The sequence below is a fragment of the Gossypium arboreum genome, chromosome 2 (genome assembly GCF_025698485.1).
Source record: "Gossypium arboreum isolate Shixiya-1 chromosome 2, ASM2569848v2, whole genome shotgun sequence".
NCBI classification, from domain to species: Eukaryota; Viridiplantae; Streptophyta; class Magnoliopsida; order Malvales; family Malvaceae; genus Gossypium; species Gossypium arboreum.
Window position 1 is genome coordinate 1864030 of NC_069071.1, and position 24393 is coordinate 1888422.

The 24393-nt window shown below is 30.3% G+C and overlaps 4 protein-coding genes across 4 annotated transcripts; 1 reads left to right on the top strand and 3 right to left on the bottom strand.

Moving 5' to 3' along the window:
* Nucleotides 1-2298: 2298 nt before the first annotated feature.
* LOC108483242 (cell number regulator 1-like) lies at nucleotides 2299-4798 on the top strand. Its single transcript, XM_017786527.2, has 3 exons — nucleotides 2299-2651; nucleotides 2745-2954; nucleotides 4617-4798. Exons 1-3 carry the CDS (start codon nucleotides 2414-2416, stop codon nucleotides 4688-4690), a joined length of 522 nt encoding a protein of 173 aa, XP_017642016.1. The 5' UTR covers nucleotides 2299-2413; the 3' UTR covers nucleotides 4691-4798.
* LOC108483231 (calmodulin-like protein 30) lies at nucleotides 4748-5463 on the bottom strand. Its single transcript, XM_017786516.2, has one exon. The coding sequence runs from the start codon at nucleotides 5420-5422 to the stop codon at nucleotides 4868-4870; it is 555 nt and encodes a 184-aa protein (XP_017642005.1). The 5' UTR covers nucleotides 5423-5463; the 3' UTR covers nucleotides 4748-4867.
* Nucleotides 5464-8339: 2876 nt separating this feature from the next.
* Nucleotides 8340-9293, bottom strand: LOC108488017 (ethylene-responsive transcription factor ERF109-like). The gene has a single exon (XM_017792339.2). It carries the CDS (start codon nucleotides 9226-9228, stop codon nucleotides 8587-8589), a length of 642 nt encoding a protein of 213 aa, XP_017647828.2. The 5' UTR covers nucleotides 9229-9293; the 3' UTR covers nucleotides 8340-8586.
* An 8695-nt stretch (nucleotides 9294-17988) lies between these two features.
* LOC108466050 (uncharacterized) lies at nucleotides 17989-23595 on the bottom strand. Its single transcript, XM_017766446.2, has 9 exons — nucleotides 23336-23595; nucleotides 21677-21850; nucleotides 21540-21589; nucleotides 21377-21446; nucleotides 21171-21276; nucleotides 20677-20743; nucleotides 20425-20500; nucleotides 19197-19486; nucleotides 17989-18314 (listed from the first exon to the last, which is right to left on the bottom strand). Exons 2-9 carry the CDS (start codon nucleotides 21834-21836, stop codon nucleotides 18231-18233), a joined length of 903 nt encoding a protein of 300 aa, XP_017621935.1. The 5' UTR covers nucleotides 21837-21850; nucleotides 23336-23595; the 3' UTR covers nucleotides 17989-18230.
* Between the last annotated feature and the right edge of the window lie 798 nt (nucleotides 23596-24393).

Here is a 24393-nt window from a genome sequence, read left to right on the forward strand (position 1 = left end):
ATTAATTTAGTTCAAGATCGGGGGAAAACATGTTTTAGGGATTAAATTGAAAAGAGTTGAAATTATGAAAAATTCTGATATTTTATAGAATTCATGGACTGTTATCAATATGTATGAGAATAATAGCTGGAAATAAGGATTAAATTGCAAGAATTTTATTTTCCTGACCCTAAGGATGAAATCGTCATTAATTAAAAGTTTAGGGGAAAAATGGTAATTTTGCCTAAAGCATTAATTAAATGCATTAGAATATGAAATGAATGAAAATGATGATCAAATTTATTTATAAAGATCCGGATGACTCAAATACGAGACTTGATCGTGGAAAAGAAAAGATATCGGATTAATGAAATTATAAATACAAACAAGCAATGAGGTAAGTTTGTGTAACTTGAATTGTATTTTTAAATACTTGAAATATGTGGTTATGTGATGAAAATATGATTTGAATGTTCAATACATGATAATTGATGAAATATTGATAATACTCGATATAAATTGAAAATAAATCCCGGTTGAATGGAATGGAATTCGATGGATCATTGGAAAAGGAATTGACGGTAAAAAGGATCAAGCCCGGACGGGTGATCCTATTCTGATATAGCCCTCTCGAAGAATACGTGTAAAATGGATTTAGCCCGGATGGATAATCCGAATTAGGGTCTGAATTTAGCCTGGACTGGTAATTCAGATCCAAGCTAGCTCATTAGAGTAATTGTCGTTGCAGGGGATTTAGCTTGGACTTGTAATCCCGCTGTAAGGATGAGGTTCGCGGGAGTGTGCTTTCTGAAATGAAATGTGTAAGACCATGGTTGAAAGACACCATGGCAACATGATATAAAATGTGTAAGACCATGGTTGAAAGATACCATGGCAACAGGATATGAAATGTGTAAGACCATGGTTGAAAGATACCATGGCAACAGGATATAAAATGTGTAAGACCATTGTTGAAAGATACCATGGCAACATGATATGAAATGTGTAAGACCATGGTTGAAAGATACTATGGCAACAGGATATAAAATGTGTAAGACCATGGTTGAAAGATACCATGGCAACATGACGGGAATGAATAAGACCATGGTTGAAAGATACCATGGCAATGTAACATGAAATGAACAAGACCATGGTTGAAAGATACCATGGCAACCTGACAGAAAATGAGTAAGACCATAGTTGAAAGACACTATGGCATCATGTCAAAGATAAATAAGACCGTGGATGGGAGACGCGATGACATCTATTGAACAATTGATATTCAGGTAATATGTATCAGATGACGAATGGTTATATGAAATGGTTGTGTGAAATGTTTACAAGAACTGGTCATATGGAAATGTATGTACAAAATAGTTGTATGAAATAATTATGAAGATAGATAAACGAAATAAGAATAAGTACATGGAATATAATTTATGTTAAGTTTGATATAAACTTTACGGAACAAATATACATAAAATAAATGGAAATGATGGAGCATGAAATATTGATATAATGAAATGATTGATATATACTTATGAAGAAACGGCAAGAGAATGATATGTTTCATGACATGTACATATATGATTATCTTTGATATGTTGATACAAGGAAATTATGTAAGTAAAGACAATTATTAAACTCAAGCATGACATGTCGAGAAAATAAGTATATCAATGTTGAATTTATATGAAATATGTGCAAGTATACTGACAATGATATTGTTTGACGCTTAGGCAAGTGTCAAGCTATTGATTGAATGGTAACATGTTTAATTATAAGAAGCATTGAAATGATAAGTACTTAGATGAAAATATTTAAGATTTTGCGAAAATTTTTATGATCCCGATTTAATTCCGGTTGGTTTTTAATGTATGTTTGGGGCTTCAAGGGTTCAATAGAGAGACGTTATGATTATTTTCAAAATATGAATAATAAATGACTCAGAATTATTTGAAAATGTTCAATAAACTCCGGTAATGCCTCGTACCTATTCCGGCAATAGATACGGATAGGGGGTGTTACACAGATGAATTTCATAACCATAAAAATATGATAAACACCTTTACTAATTCAAACCTTAGAATCATTATAATTAAAAAAACTTTACTTCGAATATCATTGAAGAAAATTAGATTTGATAAGAAATAATTAACCAACCTAGATTTTGCCCCCATGTAATATATTTCTTTTTCCACAAGGGAAGTCTTCCTGGGGAAGGTTACAACTTACGATGCATTGGGGCAATCATTTTCAAGCCCTTTAATTTCGAAATCCGGAGCCAGCACTTTCTTGGAAATGAGGTTTAAGCTTTAAAATCTGAGCAAACCCCATGTGTTCTTTTTCAACTACAAGTTTCCATTTTCCCTCACCACAAACTCCAAGCTAACCACAAATCATTCAACTTAGTTCAACAAAAATAGGAAATAATATGTATACTTCATCTCATGGCAATCCAAAATATCCACCAGCAGGGTACCCAACAGCTCCCATGAATTTACCACCTCCTTCCCATATCTCTCCTTTCCGTGGATCAGCAGCAAGTGCTTCATCATGGTCAACTGGCCTTTGCCATTGTTGTGATGACCCTGCCAATTGTTTGATCACTGCTTTTTGTCCTTGTGTTACTTTTGGACAAATTGCCGAGATTGTTAACAAAGGGTCTATCTGTATGTTTCTGAAAACACCCATTTAAGATCATTTTATGAACCTGAAAGATTAAAAAAACTGATTTTGGTGTTGAATATTTTTGTGAATTGCAGCATGTGCAGCAAGTGGTGCAGTTTATGGATTGCTGGCTCTTACGGGATTATCTTGCTTGTATTCATGTGTTTATAGGTCGAGATTGAGAGGTCAATATGATTTGGAAGAAGCTCCTTGTGCTGATTGCTTGGTTCATTTTTGCTGTGAGACTTGCTCACTTTGTCAAGAGTATAGGGAGCTCAAGAACCGTGGCTTTGATATGGGGATTGGTAAGTTGGCTGGGGTTTGTTTTTGTTCCCCTTCTCTTTTTTATATGATAATTATTTGATGTTCATAATTACTTGTTCTAATCATATTTATTTTTATAGTCCATATTGCTTTTCTCTTTTAATCTTTATATCTTATTAATAATACATCTTTCTCTTGTCATATTCACTTTTACAATGCTTAAACTCAGAAGCAAATTTAGGACTGGCAAGAGTTGGGTACTCCTAAATTTTGTAAAATTTCTTTTAAAATTTAAAATTCTATATTTTGATATCATAATTAATGTTTAAAAAGTAAAAATTTTGTATTTGGCCCTCAAGTTTTTCAAAATTTTTAATTTAATTTATATTTTTATAATAAATTTAATAACAATTTTAGTTTAATTTGGTAAACTAATATAAAGTAGTATCTATATATTAAGTTGCTAAAAATAAAGCTTAATAATTGTAATATCCAAGTATAAATGATATCTAAAAATATTAATTAGATAAAAATAAACTTAAATAATTATAATATCTAATACAAATTCAATATTTAACTTATTTTATTTTTTAAATTTTAATAATTAATATTATCTCAATTTAAAAATACATTGTTAAATGAGTAGAGCCTACTTCAAGTATATATATTTTATAAAATATCCCAACCCCTTATAAATAATTCTTGCTTACATGTAAATGTTTAATTGATAAGTATTAATTTTACACTTTTATCATATAATTAATAAAAAGTTGAAACCTGTTGTTAGTAGTTATATTTCTATAGAATTTAATATTTAATTACTTTACTTTAAAAGTTAAAATTCAATCTCTCATATTTTTTAAAATTAAAATTTTATTCCAATCATTATTATCCTTAGTAGTTTTTGTTAAAATTTGTCAACTTAATATGTTTATTTTTCCTCAATCATATGCTATGTCACACGAGATAGTCTAATCAAAATATTAATTTGACAAATTTTGACAAAAAAAATACTTGCAATTTTAATGATTGGGCTGGAATTTTAAATAAAAAAGTTTAACTTTTAAGTATATAGACTAAATCTCAAAATTTTCAAAGTACAGGACTAAGTTTACATTTTAACCTAAATAAAAAATATCTTTATTATTTTCTCTTATCATTATTCATATTATAAAAAAAATTCATATTCTTGTGATAGTGACTAGGTTGTGTTGTACCATGTTTACGACGTGTCCGTGCTGTGTGCTGAACAGGGAAAATAACTTCCTTGCTCCCTCTCAATTTTGATATTGAGTAAATTGTTCCATTTAATAAAGATCAAGACAATTTAATTACTATCAATTTAGAACAATTAATCATATCATTAATGTTTTTCCATCAATTTTACATAGTTTATTTAGTATAATAATAAATTTAAGTCTAAGTTATTTTATATATTCTTTTGAATTTTTAGAATTTTTATACATTTCTTTCAGATAATTTTTGACAATCATGATGAAATTGATCAAATGTATAACCATTAAAGTCTTAATTTATTATTATATTAATCAAAATTAGCATGGATATGCTCATTATTTTTGAAGGTTTTTCTTATATTCGGATGTGATGCATATTATTGTAGAAAACTGGTGGCACATGAAATTTGAAGGGTTTTTTTTTTTATTTTTTTTACATTTACTGATAATAAAATTGTGGGTACAAAGGTTGGCAAGCAAACATGGATCGACAAGGTAGAGGAATTACAGTTGCTCCCGTGGTAGGACGTATGGCCAGATGATTATACAAAAACCTCTGCAACGTCTTCAACTCAGTTTTCTATCTGTACTACGAACCATTTCATGTTCAAATTTTATGCTATTTGATACCCTGCTTTTTATTCTAAAAACTGCAAATACTACTTATTACAAATCTAGAATACTTAAAATAACACCAGATTAAAATAACACCAGATGGATCATTGAAAGGGTTTCATGGTACGAGTCATCATGATCATAAACTCATTGATATCAATCAAACCATCCCCATCAACATCCACACCTTTGATCATTTTACGACAAGCTTCCAAGCTACATCTCTCCCCTATCTTCTTCATCACCGCCATTAATTCTTCTGCACTTATTTTCCCATCACCGTTCAAATCATACACTCGAAATGATGTTTTGATATCATTGTTATTGAACCCTTCTTCCATGTTATGCATCATGTGAATGAATTCCTTGTAGTCGATGAATCCATCACCATCAGTGTCGATGGTAGTAAATGCTTTCACCATTTCTGTATCTGTAATTCCTTTCCCCATTATTTTCATAGCCGACTTGTACTCTTGTTTGGAGATTTTGCCATCTTTGTTGGTGCCGAATTTGTTGAACACCCATTTCATTTCCTCCATGTTTGGTTGGTAAGAAGACATGTTCCAGGAGCTTTGTCTTGTTTTGTTGATGCTGTTCAACTGATCAGTTGGTCTTTTCAATGATCCATATTTGAACTCGATGAAACTCAACTTTGACATAATGGATTGTAAACTGAAACTGTGTTTGGTTATACGATGTGATCTATGTCAGGCGACTCTCTTTTTATATAGCATTGCCTATAACAAAGAATCGAATTGCAAGATCAAGTAGAATATTACTTTAAATGGAATTTCTGGATCTAAAATAATAAAAAGGAGTGTGCCAATTTGGGTTTCATATTCTTATTCCAAACTTTTGATTTCCATCCATACAAGTTGTTATTCTACGCGGAAGCCATGGCGATGGCGTAATAGAAAAGGCTTGTTACTTAACTACAAGTTGAATATCATTAGCACTACCATGCAAGATTCCAATTCCATTCTTTAACTGTTTGAGTATGAATATGAAATACAAAGGTATAATATTGCAAATATATAAAATATCGAGCATATCCGACACTCATCTAAACCTGTTGAACATACGTGTTAATTACACCTAAAGGAAACTGAGTAACAGGGAAGATAAAGAACATGAATATACCATTAGTATTTAGTACAAAGGAAGAGTACTTAAAACTGAGAAATTAATGAGAATCAAAACCAGTTCTTTTAAGGTTCTTTTCAGATAAGGTTTCCACTTTCCAGAAGGCTTTGATGGATTTAATATACAAGATGATAGATGCAAGATTCTCAACTGTGAATATTAGGTAAAGAGAGGGGAACCTAGAGAGACTTTATTCTTTTGATTGAGGATTTGTAGATAATAATTAGAAAAGAAAAGAGATCGAACAAAAAGACAATCGATTCAAGGAAACAGTGGACTATGTTGTGTGGTACAGGACATTGTTTGCATATTTTATTTTATAGGTTTTTTAGTACAGCCTTGCATATTGTTTGGAATGAAGAAAGATACCAAATGTTATAGTCATGCCATTAATACCGTTAACAACCATATGCCTGGCTTTAATCCCGCCCATGATAATGAGTACGAATAATAGTTTATACCCACGGTAAAAAAATTAATTATTACTATCAATGATGAAATAAAATACTCTTAAAAGACATTTGAAGTGTTTAGGGTTAACAAGAAATATCATCTTGAATTTTATTCAAACTTATTTATATCGGTAAATGACTGATGCAAACTTATTTAAGCTAATCTATATAATTATTATTTTGATTTTTTTATAAATATCAATTAATATTTAGTAACTTGATATACTTTTCATTTTAGTAATATTTTGTATATAAAATTAACTTTCTTTTCTAATATTTTCATTATAATATTATATATTTAATTTTGATACGATATAAATTATTCAACTTATAAAAATAAAATAAAATTTAACATATTATAAGTAAAGTTAAACTCAAAGTATAAAATATTAGTGTTGGATCATTGTTGTTCGGTGCTAATATTTCAATTCTTGTTTAAACAACTTTTTGGACTATTTGTTCACTCACTTGTTCAAATAGGTGTCTGAGACAACTCTTTGGAGAAAAATCTAGACATAATTTCAGGACATCCTGTTGATGTATGTTATTGGCTTTTTTTAGTTGGTCCTCCATGATTGTTTTCTTTATAAGCAAATGAGTCTTAGAACATTTTATATCTTATCCTAAACAATGCTGATCAGTTTTGGAGAGGAAGTGAAGGAAGGATCGACAATGTCTTCTCAATATTGTATCCTTATCCTTTTGCTTGGGGATCAAGCTTGCTATTTTACATGGACTTGAAGATTTTGTCTGATAATCATAATGATTTATCTTGAATAATATTTTTTTTGAAACAATGATATTGTGTTTTAGTCGAAGGTCTTTGTATTCGAGTTTAGGGTTTGTTTTTTATTATATCCATCTTGTACTCTTCAGATTACTTTCTTATTAGTGAAGTCTCCTTTGTTTGTGATTTCTTACCCTCTTAATTGAGGGTTTTCTACGTATATATTTGTGTGTTCAATTTTTTTTTATTTTACTGTTCATTTTTTATATGGTTCGATCTCTAACAAAATTTTTAAGTTTTAATTTTAAATTCAAGTATGCTACTTAAAAATTAAATTATTTTAATTTATTATTAGTTGGATGGTTACCGTGTAATTTATGTTAAAAGAACATTTAGAAACCCACATCTATAAATTGCAAAATAATTAAATATATTTTAATTGATACACATATAGCTCGTGCATTGTATGAGTATATTTTAGTGCACGCAATATAAAATGGTGTTTTGTTTTCTTGAGATGTCCCTTGCATTGCTTACAAATCATATACTTATTGGGTTAAGTGATAAAAAATTAATATCTAAAATTTTGAGTTTGAGTACTATAATTACAAAAATATATATTTTTATTGGGTTATTTTAATACTAATATAGAGGCTCTTACTATTTGTTTTATCGTTCTTATTTTGGGGGGAGGGCTTACAAATTTATAGATCTTGAATGCATCTGTTTTAAAAGTTGAAAGTTTTGGATCAAAATAATAGAATTTTGGAAATGTGAAGGGTTAAATTTATTGAATTATTTAGAATTAGGATCAAATTGATAGAATATGTAAGTATTGATGACTAAAGGTGTTATTATATTAGTTAGAAAAAAATTTTTATTATCAATTTAATGGTAAGTGATCCAAACAAGAACAAATCCAAATGTTAGTGTTTAAATTAAAAATTTTTAAAATTAAGTAACCAAAACAAGAACACGGACATAGTTGTGATCATTTGTAGAGGTTGCCTTAGAAATTTTATGAATACTTATAAGCTTGATATTCTTGTTAATTTTATCTCTTATTTATTATTAATTTTATTAATTAATTATAAAATAATCATTTAATATTATTATTAACCTCATAATTAAGAGAAAATAATTATGAATGTCATTATTTTCACCTAGACTTGAGTGACACATGGTACAATATTTACGTACAATATATTACCATCATTTTTAGCTATGATAATCTCACAGCTTAATCCACAGTAATTTTAACTTTTTAACTTTGTCTCCCTCTAAAAATCGTATCATACCAAATTAAATATAAGGCAAGATGAAAACAATAAAGTTTTATCTGCTACAACTCGGAAAATCATTGCCATGTCACAAGTAGACTACTCTTTCAGGGAAGACAGAGGACACGTGTACTTGTTGTATGAATTCCAGTGAGCAACACATATCTGTTTTACACGTGGCATTTCTTGTACCATACCTGCGGCTTCTGAAAATATTTCCCTTAATCCATCTTCATTAACTCCCTAAGCTCTCCCTCTGAGAATATTTCCCATGCTTCTTCTCCATTTTCATCCTCATTTTCTTTACTAGATCGCCCTTTATCTTCATTACTCTTCTTTTCTTCTTCTACTTCTTGTAGCTCTGTTTTGTAATCTGATAATGGGAAATTGGTCTTTGCTTTATCTCCCCGGAACTTAACAGCCGCCCTGTCATAAGCTCTAGCAGCAGCTTCCGCCGTCCCGAACGTCCCCAACCAAACCCGAACAGCTAACTTCGGGTTCCGAATCTCCGCCGCCCATTTCCCCCACGGCCTCCGTCGTACTCCCCTATAATTCCTCTCCTTTGTTGGCGCTGGCACAGTGGGTAATTGTTGTTGGCTACGCGGGAAAACATCACAACCGTTGACCCTCAAAGGAGTACAGGTGGGATTAAAGTAATGAATGCGGTCGTTGTCATCAAACACTGCGGTGTGAGGTTGAGTGCCGTTGATGACATGAACGAGGGTGGAGACCATGATTTCGTACTCCTTTTCACGAGTGAAAGGCAAGGGTGTATTGTAATTTTCCATGATGTGTTTTTTGAGAGAGTAAGAGTTGGCTGTTGTAGATTTGTGGAAGAACAAGAAGTGAATGACTACATACATATATATAGGGGGAGACGGAAACAGAATTGACAGCTGTCGTTCTTCAAAACTTGGACTCGCCTACGTTACTTCGTTTATTAAGGATTTTGTATTGCGTGGAGTCCAGGTAGAGTCAAAACCGATGCCACATGACAAATGGATTTTTTTTCTTTTGCGCCGCCCACGCAGTTGAACTTTTCTTTCCGGAATCTGTAGGAAGATATTAGGTGCAAAATCAAAATTTTGTTACGAAACTATTTTTAAACAGACAAGCATTGAGGAATGAGGAAGGGTGGTACTTCCAATGAGAATGGTGATATCAAAAGTTATTGTAAAAAAAGATCAATTTCATATAAATTTTTTTAATTGTGTCATTTTGTAATTAATTAATTTTATAAGAAAATTATGTGCTTTTGAAAATTCCTATAAAAGCTCAATGTATACAATTTTGATGAATTTAGTCTTTTTCCTATACTTACTCTCAAATCTGTATAAAAATGCCCATGTATATGTGTCGCTTCGTCAAATGTTTTTTAAAAAATAAGAACTACCAACTTATATGATAAATTTAATGGGAAAAGATTGATCTAGGACTGAACATACAAATTAGAAATGAGGATTAAATTGAAAATCATTCATAGTATAGGGACCTTCTATAAAATATATCCAAAAATATAAACACGAGAGTTTCAGAGTGCAGCCAATGAGCCTTGAAACCTCAGTGACAAAACAAAGGATGAAAAGCAAATAGCAAATCATCGGCCTTTTTTTTTAAAAAATTGACCCAAAAGCTTTTATTAATTAAACAAATGACTCACTTTCAAAATCTTGTAGGTAAATAATTTTTTTTGAATAGTGAACCTTGGTGTCGCTATTGTCATTGGTGAAATCACCGTTCATAATGGGTTAATCATTGTTTTTTTTTTTTAAATTTGGGATGCCGCCATCAACACCGAATTGAAGTATAATTATACAAAATATTCAGGGACCTAATGAAGTAATTACCCTTTTAGATTGGATGAGAAAGGATGATGTCATTAAGGCCGATGTCATCCATTAAATGTTTTTAAACTTTTGGTCTATTTGTATGCTAGGTCTATTTTCTTTTGAAATTAAATTTCTTTTGAAATTAAATTTAAATAGCATTTAAAAATACGATAATAACAAAAATAAACTCTTTTCATTTTTTAAAAGCGATAAAATTAAAAACTATATATAATTCTTATTTAAATCAACCAAATATATTCTTTAAAAAATTTTCTCAAGTTTTAAATAATAATTTTTACTTGAGAAAAACTCTTGTTGGGAATATTTGAGTAATTTAAATAAGAAATTTATATAAAAAATAAAAGAGTTTATTTTATTATTATTATTTTTAAGAATTATTTAAGGTTGATTTGAAAAGAAGACAAATTTAGCTTTACAAATAGACCAAAACGTTAACTCTTTTTCAAAAGAATAATTACTTTATCAAATTTTGAACCCTACACGGAGATGTAGAAGCTGTTTGGTTTACGATTACGGCTGTACTGTGATGTCTTTGTCTGCAGGCTTAAAGGTGACCACAGTGTTTTAGTGGCTGCCATTTTGTTCATGCTGTGCCGCTGGCCCCGTGCACAGTACTATTGATATAAACTATAATATGGATAATATAATTTTTAGTCCCTGAATTTAGTAGTTAAATTTATTTTGGTACTTATAAATTTTTAATTTTTTTATACTTCAACTTAGATTTTGTCAAAATTTAATGAAATGAGTGATATTATACTGGATAAATAACATTTTGAAAATATATATTTATAATAATTAATTTTTAAATATATATTTTAAAATAATCCTAGAAAAGCATGGAATATTTTGTTGAACAAAATAAAAATATTAAACAATAAACTAAACAATAATAAAAGAATTCGGATAAGATTAAGATATGTATTTTTATAATTATCTTCTGATACATTTTTAATTGCATGAATATATGAATAAATATGAATGATTCTTGTTAATATAAAAATAAATATATAAAAATAATGAAAAAAACCCAATGAAATATGTATGTATTGGTTTAAAGAAATTAAGATAGAACCATTTACCTTTTAAAGATGTTTTTAATTGTAAATATGATTATAAAATTAAAATAAGATAAAAATTGGCACTTACCATATATATAATTTACGTACTTTGTTGTATATATAATATAATTTGTTAAACTGGGAAAATAATATTGCGTTTTCTATCAAAAAGATATTAAAGCATAAGCTACAAAACTGAAAGAAGAATAAAAAATACATGTTTCAAAGAGAGAAACAAAATGATTAAATTCAAGAAAATGAACTAAATTAGAAAAAAAGGTCATTATACAGATACTTGTAGAATTTGACTAAGATAAAGTTGTAGAGACTGAACATGAGAACTTGGGCTGTTTTACTAAACTAACCTAAAAAACCTTAATATTTGTAAGAATCTACTAAGTTTAAAAATAATTATGGGAAAAATGATGTGAAATGAATAGTATTAGTGGTCTGGTCGGTGCCCAAGTCAATCACATGGGAAACCTTTATTTGATGATTGCTGAGGGGTTTTAAAAAATATTTATTTTGGTGCTGGTATTGTAATGGTCTGTACCCGTATATATTTTTTCTCCTTGTATCTCATAAAATATAAGGTATATAGTTTTCCTCCTGGTATCTCATAAAATATAGGGATTATTTGGGTAAAAAAATAAATTTTTACCCACCATCTCAAGGCCTTTTGTGAACTTATATATGTGAGGCTTTAGACGAGGAAGAATTCGGTAACAACTACAACACCGACAATGCCAGTTATGGCTTTGATTGATACGAAATTAAAAAGTTCTGGTACAAGACAGTCATTATTGGATTTTGGGCTTCCACTATCAACGACATCATCATTTCTTTTAGGGCTAGGAGAAGGGGAGTCAGAAACTTCATCATCGGCAGTTGGGAGACTCAACGTCAGAAGAGGATCCTTTCTTAACCTTGAAGCTAGGAGAAGAGGAGCTTAAAAGAACTATTTGGGGCTCCAATAGGAAATGACTTGCGTGCTCCCCTATCGGATTTGGATGGTCATAAGGATGGTGTTGGTGACTTGGCGGAAGAGGAATTGGAGGAGAAAGCCGAGGAATAAGAAGAAGATGGTGAATTTGCAGGTGAAGAAGCCTTGGAAGGGGTTGCAACAGCCATGAAAACAAGTGCAACAACAACAATGTCTTGGTAGGCCATCTTTATCTTTTGCTTTTTGATAGTTTCTTATATACGTGTTAACTTTTCTTTGTGTACAGGGGGGTGCATGTGTGTTTGTAATGGTAGAGCTTTTCTTGTGAACGGGATTAAACCTTTGAAATCTAAAAAAGAAAAATTAATGTTTTTGTTTTGTTGAGAAACAAAAAGCTAATTTAGTAGTTAAAGTTTTGTCTTATAATAAATGTAAATTCAATTGAATATTTTCCCATTAATTGGTGGTGGTGGATAACGCATGGATGATATGCTAAATAGCTCGTCATCTTTTTGTCTTTAAGGTTTCATAGCAATTGTCATTGTTGACAGCATTGGTACTCGGAAAATTTCATGCAATAGCCAGAGCTGCGCTGTTAAGTTCTCACAAATTTGACTTGGTCAAATTCTATACGTCTCTGTATAATGACTTTTTATATTATCCATATTATATAGTTTATATCAAGAGTACAGTGTACTGCGTGTGTGAACAAAATGGCAGCCACTAAAACAATTTCTTCACCTTTTAAGCCTGCACAAAAAGACATGACAGTACAGCCGTTGTCTTAAACCAAACAGCTTTAATCTAATACAATTGATATTAAGGGTGTTCAGGCTGTTAACCACCTGCCTAAATAACATTAATCGAATTAATCAATTTTTTAAAAATTTTAATCGTTAATCGAATCAAAATTTTTTTAAAAAATTAACCGAACTGAAATTTTTTGGTTAATTCAATCAGTTAACCGAATTATTGAAAATTATATGTTTTTTAATTTTTGGTTAAAATAAGTATAAAATTAACCGAATTAACCGAATTAATCAAATTAACCGAATTACCCGAATTAACCGAATTATTTGTATAAAATTATATGTTTTTATTTTTATTTTTAGTTTTAGATTTTATTTTTACTTATTAAATTATTTGTAATTTTTATGATTGGGTTGGGTAATTGGGTTGAGTTGGGTACTTGGGTTAATATATATTAGTTTGGGTATTTGAGTTTATGTTGGATTGGATTTGAGTGAATAGTGGGTTATTTATATATTATAATTTTATTTATTAATTTTTCGGTTAAATCGAAAAAATTCGGTTAACCGACCGGTTTCGAACCGAATTAACCGTTAACCGAAAACTTAAAAAATTATTAACCGATCCCCGACCGAATTAATTTGGTTAACCGACCGATTAACCGAATTCGGTCAGTTAACCAAATTTTTTCGGTTTTACCCGAATTTTGCACACCCCTAATTGATACTATCAACCTAACCTATGACTACAAGTGTTCATAGGTTGGGCCACTCGACCTGACCTAAAGGTCCGTCCGAAAAATGAGAGGGTTCTGGTAAAAATATAAGCCCAAAATATGAGTTTAAACAAAAAACGATGTCCATTTAGAAAATAGATCAAACTTCAAATAAGACTTTTTGACCCGACCCCAGCCGGCCCAGCCCAATTTATATACTAAATATTTTTTTAATCATTTTTAAGTTTTAACATTACTTTTTTAGTTTCAGCTGTAGTGCTTCACTTTCGTGCCCTCCTCCCCTTATTCCCAATTCTAAAATCAAGATTCAAAATCCCTGACTCACCACCTCTACCTAAATCTCTACCTCTTACCTACTTCCTCTGTCGCTGGCACCGACCTAATTTCCTCAACTGACTCAGATAAGAAATATCATTTTCACTTTCTTTTTGTTTGGTCATCGAGAAAATGTTTGGTCACCAGTCACCACATTCTCTCATTTTCTTTGAATGAAGGATATATCTAAACTTATTAAATCTATGCAAATGCGAATAAATTATATTCGCTCTTTGATCCAATTATTTTTCTCTTCTTTTTTTCTGATAAAAATCATGTTATAAAAGCTTCTTTGATTCACTCATTTATTACTTGCGTAAGTCTAAATTTTCCTTTCTTTTCCTTTATTATTCTTTTTATTTTTTATTTAATTTTTTGAGTGATATTGTTATGATCTTCTTCTTTACCATCGAAAATGCTTGTGAAGATTCTAGTATTTCTTTCTTTTTCTTCTTCTTTTTCTTTAGTTCATTTTTGTAATTATTCTTTGTTTGGATCGTAGATAAAAAAGACACATGAGCTTCCAGCGGGATTGGATCTAGTTTTTTAATGTCTCTTCGGTAATATTTTTATTTTTTATTTATAATTTTCTCTTTTATTGATTTAAGTATCGTTTTTTTGGCTTATAGAAAATGATAATATAATTTTTTTTAGCTTTAATGCAATAATATAATTTATTGAAGTAGCTGAAAAGGGATAAACTAATTTCAGCTAAATCCAATCTCCACTAAAATAAGTTTATTTTTAGGAGGAAAGATCTATAAGCCCAAGTTTTTTTATTTATTTCATCTCTATAAATGTCGATGTCAAATAATCACTTTTACAGTCTTGTTCCTTACATATAAAACTATAGTTCTTTCTGGGATTTGATTGTTAAAGTATAATTATGGGGGGGGAGGGAGGGAGGGAGGGAGGGTGGGGAAATGACACCCTAACAAACACTTAAAGTAAAGTAATTGCTTAGGAAATTCTTGGAGCTTCTATGAAAAGATAGAATAAAGCTTAAAAAAATTTAATATAGGTCGGGCTGGGCCGGGTCAGGTTCAGGCTTAGTAATTATATTTTGGACCAGACTTGGACAACTTTTCCGACTCACATTTTGGGCAGGGCCTGAGCTTGAGCATAGAAAATAAGCCTAAAATTTTATTTAGGCCTGGCCCGACCCATGATCACCTCTAGTTGGGTCTAGAGGTGTTTATATTCAAGTGGTCCGTCTAAGTTGGTTTAGTTTAAAAGACAATTGAGATTCTTTTCACTCAATCCATGACAATAGATGTTTTCAATTAACTCGAGTTTTTGAGATAATTTATGTGAATTATTGTTGATGTAGCCAACCTATACTTGTGCCTCATTTAATAAATAGGTCCAAACATCATCGATTGTGAAATTTTTAATTCTTTTGACATAATAACTTATTTGGTTCTCAAACTTTACAAAACGACTTTAACCCTTTAATTAGTTTTTTTTGTCTTTTAACTATTGAACTTGCATTGTACGTCAAATCACCAAAAAATAGATGGCAACGTTTGTTAATTTTGAAAATGTGGCATCCATGTGGGTGCCACATCAACAATTAATTATTTTTCAATTCAAAAAATTAAAAAACCCACTATTAAAAATTTTAAAATATAAAAGATTTACTTTTTAATTTTAAAAAATAATTAATTATTGATATGACATATACGTAGATGTCACATCAGTAAAGTTAATAGATATTAAAATTTTTATTTATTTTAGAGTGATTTGATAAACAACATAAGTTCAAGGGTTAGAAAAGAGAAAAAATTAAATTGAAGGCTAAAATGATTTTTTTGTAAAGTTGGAGGGGTAGATAAATTATTATGTTAGTTCTTTTTAATGGTTAATCAATAGGCACCCGACGAAGTGCTTCTGCTTGTTGAAACTATTGCTTCTTCAAGCATTCGAATTTTTAATAGAGTTAGAAGAAAATGTTTTTGCCGAAAATAATATTCGAACTTGTTGAGGTTTAACCTTAGCATTATATTTATAGATTTTATTATATTATTTTTGATTTATATTTATTTTATATATACTTAAAGGATAATATAATTTTTGGTCCATAAAACTAGGTTCACTTTAGTTTCTGTGATTTTTTTTGATTCATTTTGACACTTAAACTTGAAAAACAGGTCCATTTTGATATTTGAACTTGAAAATTATAAAATTGTATACATTTTAAAATGATGATATGGTACAATATTAGAATGTCATGTTTAATGTTTTAATAACCGAATCAATGATTGAATAAATCATACCACTGATTCTCAATTTAATCGCTTTGATCTAATTGACAATCGGACCAAGAATAATTAAATAAAAATTAAAAATTCATAAAAATCTAAAAAAATATTTAAAAATAAAAAAAATTATTACACTTGTTCAATATGTTCAACTGTCGACTTTTGTCCCAATTTTCAATTTTTACCAATTTCAAGCAATTTATTAGTTAATCGATTCAACTATTTTGTTTGGATCATTATATCGATAAATTATCAAACTGTCCAATCCAATCTTGTTCCAATAATACTGATTACGTTATCAAATCTTGATAAAATCTAAGTTTAAGATCAAAATAAAACAAAAAAGATATAAATACTAAAGTGAGCCATTCCCAAGTTCAAGTACTAAAAGTTATATTATCCCTAAAATTATTAGATAATAGTCTCGTATTAAATATGCATGGGGATTCGGATACCTAACGACTACATCTAAAAGTTTTATATTATATTATATTATTTAATTATTATTAATGAATGTGGTGGGACTCAAATAAAATGATTTATTTAAAAGAAATGTTTATCAGTCTCAAATTAATCTTTAAACTTAATCTAACATTTTTTAATTTAATCCTAAACTTATATAATTTTTCTGTGACATTAACTTTTCTCAAATTTATATAAATTTTGTATTTTTAAACAATGATTTATACAATCACAAAATACTATATCATCACAAATATAAAGACTAAATTAAAAAAATTGTCAACTTTTAAGGCAAGTGTAGACAAAATAAAATGGACATAATCGTCCAAAAACTGAAAAAAAAAGGTAATAAAATTGGATTTATATTTAAGAATATTTTAATGAATAATTAATTATATAAATATAAAAAATAAATTTAATTAATTTGAATTTTGTAGGTGATACGATCCGGTCTTATCCAAAGCTAAAAACAAAATAAATAAATAAAAATCTAACAATTGCTCATAGATTTAGAATGAAGATTTTAAAAAGAAATGTTGGTCTACTTGATTGGTTTCTCATCCAAAGATTAATTATTTGGATGCAAATATCGGCTATAATACAGATACATTTAATTTTGTATATAAAATATCATATATTTATTAATTTAAATTTAAAATAAATGCAAAATTAACCCTCAAATAATTATCATATTTTTCTTTAGAAACCTATTTTTATTTTCAGCATCTTAAAAATAATTCCCTCTCATTGTACACTAAAATAAGACGAAATTGAATAATTTATCTGCCTCCTTTTGACCCAAAAAAAAAAAAAAAAACCACACACTTTGGGCACCTAAGTGGAACAAGTGGTATAGTTTGAGATCAATTTTGTAATCAAGCATTCTAGTTACTCTAGAACAATTAAGAAATGGCAAAACTACCTGGTAGGCCACTCTATTATAAAGATTGGATCAAATTAATTCCTCTGAATCAATTTAATCCCTATACAATTAACAAGAATAAGGTGAAATTTCAACAAAAACATTTTTCTTTTAAAAAAGTCTTTGACAAAGTTAATATTTTGTAAATTTTAGTGGTTTTGCAAATAAAATCCTTTATTTAGAGTTGAACTAGAAACGAATAAAAATTAATTTTTCATGTAATTTTTCAAACACTAAATGTTAACTTTATTACAATTTGACATTATTTGATCCTTTTAATAATTCAAGACAAAAATCAATCTATTTAATAGTAAATGGACTAATTTGATTCAGTTCCTCTAAAAAAGGACTTACTTAGCATATATTTTCAACATTAAGAAATTCTATAGAACATACCAAAAGGCAATAAACAAAATTTGCCCCTTTTAAGCATACTAGAATTGGTTCATTACAACCTCCAAAAACCAGTCCCTGAACTAATAATGTCACTAAACAAACGCAATAGAACAAACGAAAAATAATTTAAAAAAGATAAATTATTAACATTAAATTAATAGGTGCAAGATTAGTCAACCTCCATACCAGAAATGGCTTCCTCTAGAATCTTTTGGAGTTCCTTCACCCTTTGCCGTGTTAATGCAATGCAGTCCTGCATCCATGGAAAAGTTATTTTCATATCAAGCTTTTGGTCCATTAGTTCAGTATAAGTATAAGGGTTAATATAATTTTTAGCTCCCGAACTTTGCAATTAGTTTGGCCCATGTTAGTTTTGGAACTTTGCAACTTTTTCCATTTTGGTCATTGCAAGTTGATTTTCATAAAGTGTGATAACGAGACACTTGGAGATTGTTTGAAGAAGTGGCATAATCTTACGAGTGTTATGCTCACACCTTAATGGAACCAATTTAGGGACCAAATTGGAAAAAGCTGCCAAGTTCCAAGACTAATGTGGATAAAAAAAAGTTTAGATACTAAAGTGGACTTAATTGCGAATTTTAGGGGTAAAAAATTAAATTAACCACTTGAATTTCGTTAAAAGTGTGATGACATAATGCTCTGAGATTGTGCCACATAATCACTTAAAATATATATAATTGGGAAAAGCTTACATGGTCAATATTAGAATGTCAAGTCATCACACCTTAATGGAATCAAAGTTCAATGACTAATTAGGAAAAGCTACCGAGTTCTGAGACTAATAAAAAAAGTTAAAGAGTACTAAGTTGGACCTAGTTGTCAAGTTTAAGTGACAAAAATTACATTAACCCTAATTTTACAACAATTTGTATGGCAAACACATCATAAAAAAAAAGACTTCAAAGCACCAAAAAGTTTGAACTTTGAACATGACAACCTATATTTCTGTAAACTATTTCCTTTTGGACAAGAAAATGACCTTCAGGCCTAATCTTGGAGTCAAGGTGGCTTCAAAAGTTAACGGTGAAAAAGACACCATGATAAGAGCACTAAAATGTATTATGCTACTAAAGCATCATTAAAACCTAAAAAGGGAAATCAAGATTCAACTGACCTGGATAGCTGATGTATATGCTAGAACTGTTCCACCTGGTTTATGAAGTGAGACGAGTTGACTAGATGAATCTAAAACCACGGTTACAATCGTGTCCATAATAGATTCTTCCTCGGCAGTAGGATCTGCCAAAATGTAGTTCTTATGAAGTACACATGTCAACGAAAACGGAATGCTGCTCAGATTAATTTTTCTCTTCTCCTTATTGACTGGTTCCCTGTCAGATAGTCCTTGTTCCTCTGATAAAACGATCTTTCCATCATCGTTGAGAGATACCACCGGGATTTCCACTGGAATATTTTTTTTTTTCGTAAAATAAAAACAGTTAGATTAGACACTCCAAAACAAAATCTATTAAATCAATAGTGTAGCTGCAGAGGGAATATCAATACCAGATAATATAAAGAGGCTTTGCATGGGAAAGCAAGCTAGGCAAAATTAAAAGGTAAATAGATTACAGCCATAACATATGGTTGACCTTGCTTTTTATCTTATATCATGAAAGTATAAATTGCGGATATTTTGCAACAGGGTTTACCATTGACGTATGCCCTATAACCAATAAGCTTGGTCAAGATTTATACTACCAATGATGCATACTAATCACTCATCTAATATGAGATTTAGTAATTTTTTGGTTTACCCAAGGAAAAGCTTTAATCATGGATTAGATGAAACCATGTTCCTAAAGCAAATTCTGATCATTGTATTGCCAAGATAGAGCAGTGATAATTTTTGCTGGTGCATGAAAATGCGTTTCCTATGTTAAAACTAAAGAAAGTAATTCATGCAAAAGCCCAAGATCGTCAGACACACACTTAAAAGAAGCATGAAAATCAGAATGCCAAGCCTGAAATAAAATCAATTGTATGTTAATGCATCAAGTGGATATAGCTTTTAGTGGTTTATCATAAATTTCTTAAAGATAACAGAAGGAAAAGGAGCATTATGTTCCAAGTGTCTTTTGTCAACCTATTATGACTCACTCTTGATAAACAAATGACATGCTACTTTTAATTTAATTTAAACCGGAGGAATTCCTCAGGCGGTCATACATTTTTCTCTTAAAAAGATCAAAGCAATTTTACCATCGCAAATTTTCTTTTCCCTCTCATTGTGAATCTTCTTTCTCATGGAAGAGGTTGGTTGTTTTTAGCAAGTATTATCATATTTAGTGGCATGGTGAATTGATGTTATAATATTTGATGAAAATGAGAGAAACACTTACAGTGAGAAAAGGCAGCAACAGCTGAGAGTAATGCAGTGTCAAAAAGAGCACCATCAGCATCCAAACAGTATATGTCCTGAAAAAACAGAATACCGTGTTACTTCCATATTCAAGGAGAACAAAGGCACTATGGTATTACTTGAATTTCCATATCAACTTGCATGAACACTAGATGGCTTATGCTCGAACTCTTACACAATTTGAAAGTCCTGAGACGGATAATTAAGACATTTTAAAAGCAAAATCACGTACCAAATATGCCATCCAAGCAGCTTTTCCACTAACCAAGGACAGTTCTTTCAAATTGATCATGCCAGAGCTGTAATTACACATGACAAGTTGTTTGAGAACCTAACAGAAAGAAAAGGATTCAAAGTGGAACAGCTTTGAAACAGAACATTTATAAGTGTAAAGAGATTCAAAAGAAACGAAACCACCAACAAATTTAGATAAAATAACTGAGCAGTGTGCTTCAGCAAGTAGTAAGAAGCAAGAGGGAGAACTCAAAGTTTCAATATCAAGGCTAAAATACCCAGTTAACCACATCAATAATCATAAGCAAATACAGAGGCGAAGAGGAAGATAATGATTGGATCCACACAAAGATGAGATAACAAATTGCAGACTTTGCATTCTGAAGAATTACAGCACAGATAAACAGCACACGTCACAACTACAAGTAAATTAACAGGCTTAATAGGGTGCATCTCACATCAATAAACAATCAAGGAACTAAATTGGCATGCCTTAAAATAGTGTCTGACAACTGCTTTGCCACGACTGGTGCTGCCTCAGCCGGTCTGCCAGGCCTAACAATTGGAGAACAAATTGGAGGCATGTGGAAATCAATAGCTGAAAATGAAAAAGAAATTATGATAAAATACGAGAGATAAGAGATACGTTTTAAGAAGAGAAACAGAAACAGGAAAGCGTGCAGCTAACGGCAACAAACCTATACAACCCTCATCCGGTGTTTCCAATGAAGGGGTCATGACCTCCATTTTGATAGCAGCCAACATAGTCTATGCCATGCAAGGAATTAATTATTAAACTCCAAGCTTAATTGCTTGCCAAAGCAAAGCAGTATATGTATTAAGAGAAAGTGACAAACTTACAGTTGAACCAATTTTTGCAAGTGCTGAACCATTAGCAGATGCAACAGCCCCTGGATATTAAAGGAATCAGATCCAAGTATGAAGAAATATTATGTCACATAAAAGTTTCATAGTTATATCTTTTTTCTTTTACTAACCAAGGGCAATGGTGGTTTCTCTTGCTCTTCCAAGCGGACGAGCATCAGGACGTATAGACTCTAAAAGATGTTTCTCATAGAAACGAAGGGGAAAGAGGCATCTGAAAGCATCTACCTCAACTTCAGTTGACAAGTCACCGCTCGCATTTGATAATCCCATCGCCAATCTATTTTCTTTTTATCGAAAAAGGGGGGAAAAACACAGTTATACCCATCCATTATCAGAAATTAAATTTCATTCATTTTAAAATGTTGTTTTCAAGGTAATAGTACCATGGAAGCCCTTCTACTAGAAGTCTGATTGCTTTTTGCCTTTTCTTCTCAAAAAATGAGCAAATTAGTCCTTGTACTTTAAATCAAAGAGCAAATTGGTCCTTGTGTTAAAATTTTCATTCATTTCTACTATTAAAAAATAGTTCCTATACATCAAAATAAGGTACATGTAACGCATCAAATATAATTGTTTGGTTATTCTGTCAGCCACTTTAGATGAAAATTTTTGACTGAAAGGCCTAGTTTGCTCTTTGATTTAATGTACAGGGGCAAAAGGGTTTCCATGCTGCTTTTTCCATTGAATATGTGTTTTAGTTGTACAAACAGCATCAATATTTTATAAATTTTAGCAGAACTTCCTACATTAACAATTCTAATTCATCAATAAATCAGCATAATCGGAAAATTTTCAATGCTCAGAATCAATATTTGAAACATAAACTCATGCGATAATAATGAAAACAATAAACAAATTAGAAACGAGAAATAACCCACCATACAAAGACAGAGAAAAATGATGAAAACACCCAATAAAAAGCCAAAGAAAAATGGGACTTTAAATTGATCTTCTACTTGGTACAAGACATTAACAAGACAAGACATAGAACCATCTTACTTCAAAAAAAAAAAAAAATTATCATAACATGATTAGAACAAAAAGAGCCAATGGGATCAATCCTAAAGAACGGAAGAATAGACCTCTCTTAAACACACTGAATAACAATCTTCCATTACCAAATTCAGGGAGGATTCTATGATATATGGTAAACTACAAACCCTTCAATCCAGTTCTTGTTAATTGAGCTAGTTTTCATTTTTTTTATTTGGCCAATAAAAAAAGCCGGTTCTAAAGGTATAAGCCCAATGATGGGATCCATGGAAGTCCTCATGGAACTAGGAGTGTTACAGCTTATAAAAAAAAGGGGGGAAAATCAATTTCCTTTGCTACCTTATGAATTAAAAACAGCCCAGAAAATCCTAATTCCCTAGCGAATGCTACACCATCCCATTTCTGTTTCCCTTTTTCCTTTAAGGAAAACCCCCCAAAAAAACCCTATCTTTCAAAATAAAATATTCAAATCAACAACCAAATTCGACCCATGAAACAATCAATCTTCTGATCTTATTCAATTCAATATTTGACCACATCCATTCAAACTCAAATCGTGAAATGAAAAAAATATTAATCCCAAAAAATAAATAAAACCGGAAAAAACACACACAATTCCTATCTCTTCTTCATAACAAACGCAAAATGAACTAACGCACAAAAAAAAAAAAAACCTGGAGCACCATCAAGATCATGAAACGAAACCCATTAATCTAAAGCAATAGAAAGAGAAAAGGATTTTCTATCCGTTAAATTAACGGGTCGGGCATACGTACCTCGGGTCAAGGAGAAGCAGACGAAGGCTGGAGATGAAGAAGGGTAAAGGAGATGCCTTTAAGCGTTAAGTAGTAACAAATGATATAGTGATTGTTTATGTATCAACTACACCATGCCGATGATAATAGTGGAAATTTTTCTATTTAGAAAATTGTTGTTCTTAAATATCACTACTATCACTCCCCAAGTTTATGTATGATGAGTCCTCTATCATAGGCTCATTTTAGGCCTCGATATCCTTACACTTTGTTTCTATGTGTTTTTAAGTGTTCTATTCTAATTTTATATTTTATTTTTGGAATTTAACATGTTGCAATTTTAGTGTGTTTTTTTTTCTTCATATTTTTAGTGTTGTTCATAAGTTTATTTTTAATAAGGTAATGAGGAGTTTTTTATAGCTACACGAGACCGAATTACGAGTGTAAAAGCATTTAAAAGTCGAGTTAAATTTATGCATGATATCAAAATTATATAAAGTTATTTAGGATTGGCTTAACTCAAAATATGCATATCAAATTTTATCTAAACAAACACAATTTTATAAAAATCTAAAGTATAAACCCTTTTAAGACTTTCAAAATTATTTTAAATTTTTCTGAAATTTTTCTTAAAAAACATTTATAACTAATATTATAATATTTTACTTATTATATAACATAAATTACATAATATATAAAAGAATTAGAAAAAACGAGCCAGATCATAATTGCAACATTAATATGTGAGCCAAGCACATTAATTTTTCATTCCAAATAATAGGCGGAACATTGGGCTTCAAAAGGCAACCCAACCCTTAACACAATCTTCAAGTGACCTATTTGCACATAATCAAAGAGATGATCGGCCGCACAAACTACTTGGCTCATGAAATCAGAATTGCAACTTCACAATTTATCATAATATGACCTTGGAATTCCTGCTTCTTTCCATTTAATCGTACCTATGGCAAATATTAGACCAGACATGGCAGATACAAAATACTACAATGTCAATCCAATAGCTAAATTTTCTTTTAACATAATATTAACTTTTGTTTTTAATTTATATATATATTTTA

Bases quoted from the DNA above. Each gene is read 5' to 3' on its own strand.
- LOC108488017 (XM_017792339.2), bottom strand. From the start codon at position 9,228: ATGTATGTAGTCATTCACTTCTTGTTCTTCCACAAATCTACAACAGCC.
- LOC108483231 (XM_017786516.2), bottom strand. From the start codon at position 5,422: ATGTCAAAGTTGAGTTTCATCGAGTTCAAATATGGATCATTGAAAAGA.
- LOC108483242 (XM_017786527.2), top strand. From the start codon at position 2,414: ATGTATACTTCATCTCATGGCAATCCAAAATATCCACCAGCAGGGTAC. The intron at 2,652-2,744 runs GTATGTTTCTGA...TGTGAATTGCAG, and splicing joins TGTTAACAAAGGGTCTATCT to CATGTGCAGCAAGTGGTGCA. The intron at 2,955-4,616 runs GTAAGTTGGCTG...GTGGGTACAAAG, and splicing joins TGGCTTTGATATGGGGATTG to GTTGGCAAGCAAACATGGAT.
- LOC108466050 (XM_017766446.2), bottom strand. From the start codon at position 21,836: ATGGGATTATCAAATGCGAGCGGTGACTTGTCAACTGAAGTTGAGGTA. The intron at 21,590-21,676 runs GTTAGTAAAAGA...TTTAATATCCAG, and splicing joins AGAAACCACCATTGCCCTTG to GGGCTGTTGCATCTGCTAAT. The intron at 20,501-20,676 runs GTACGTGATTTT...CTGTTTTTTCAG, and splicing joins CTGCTTGGATGGCATATTTG to GACATATACTGTTTGGATGC.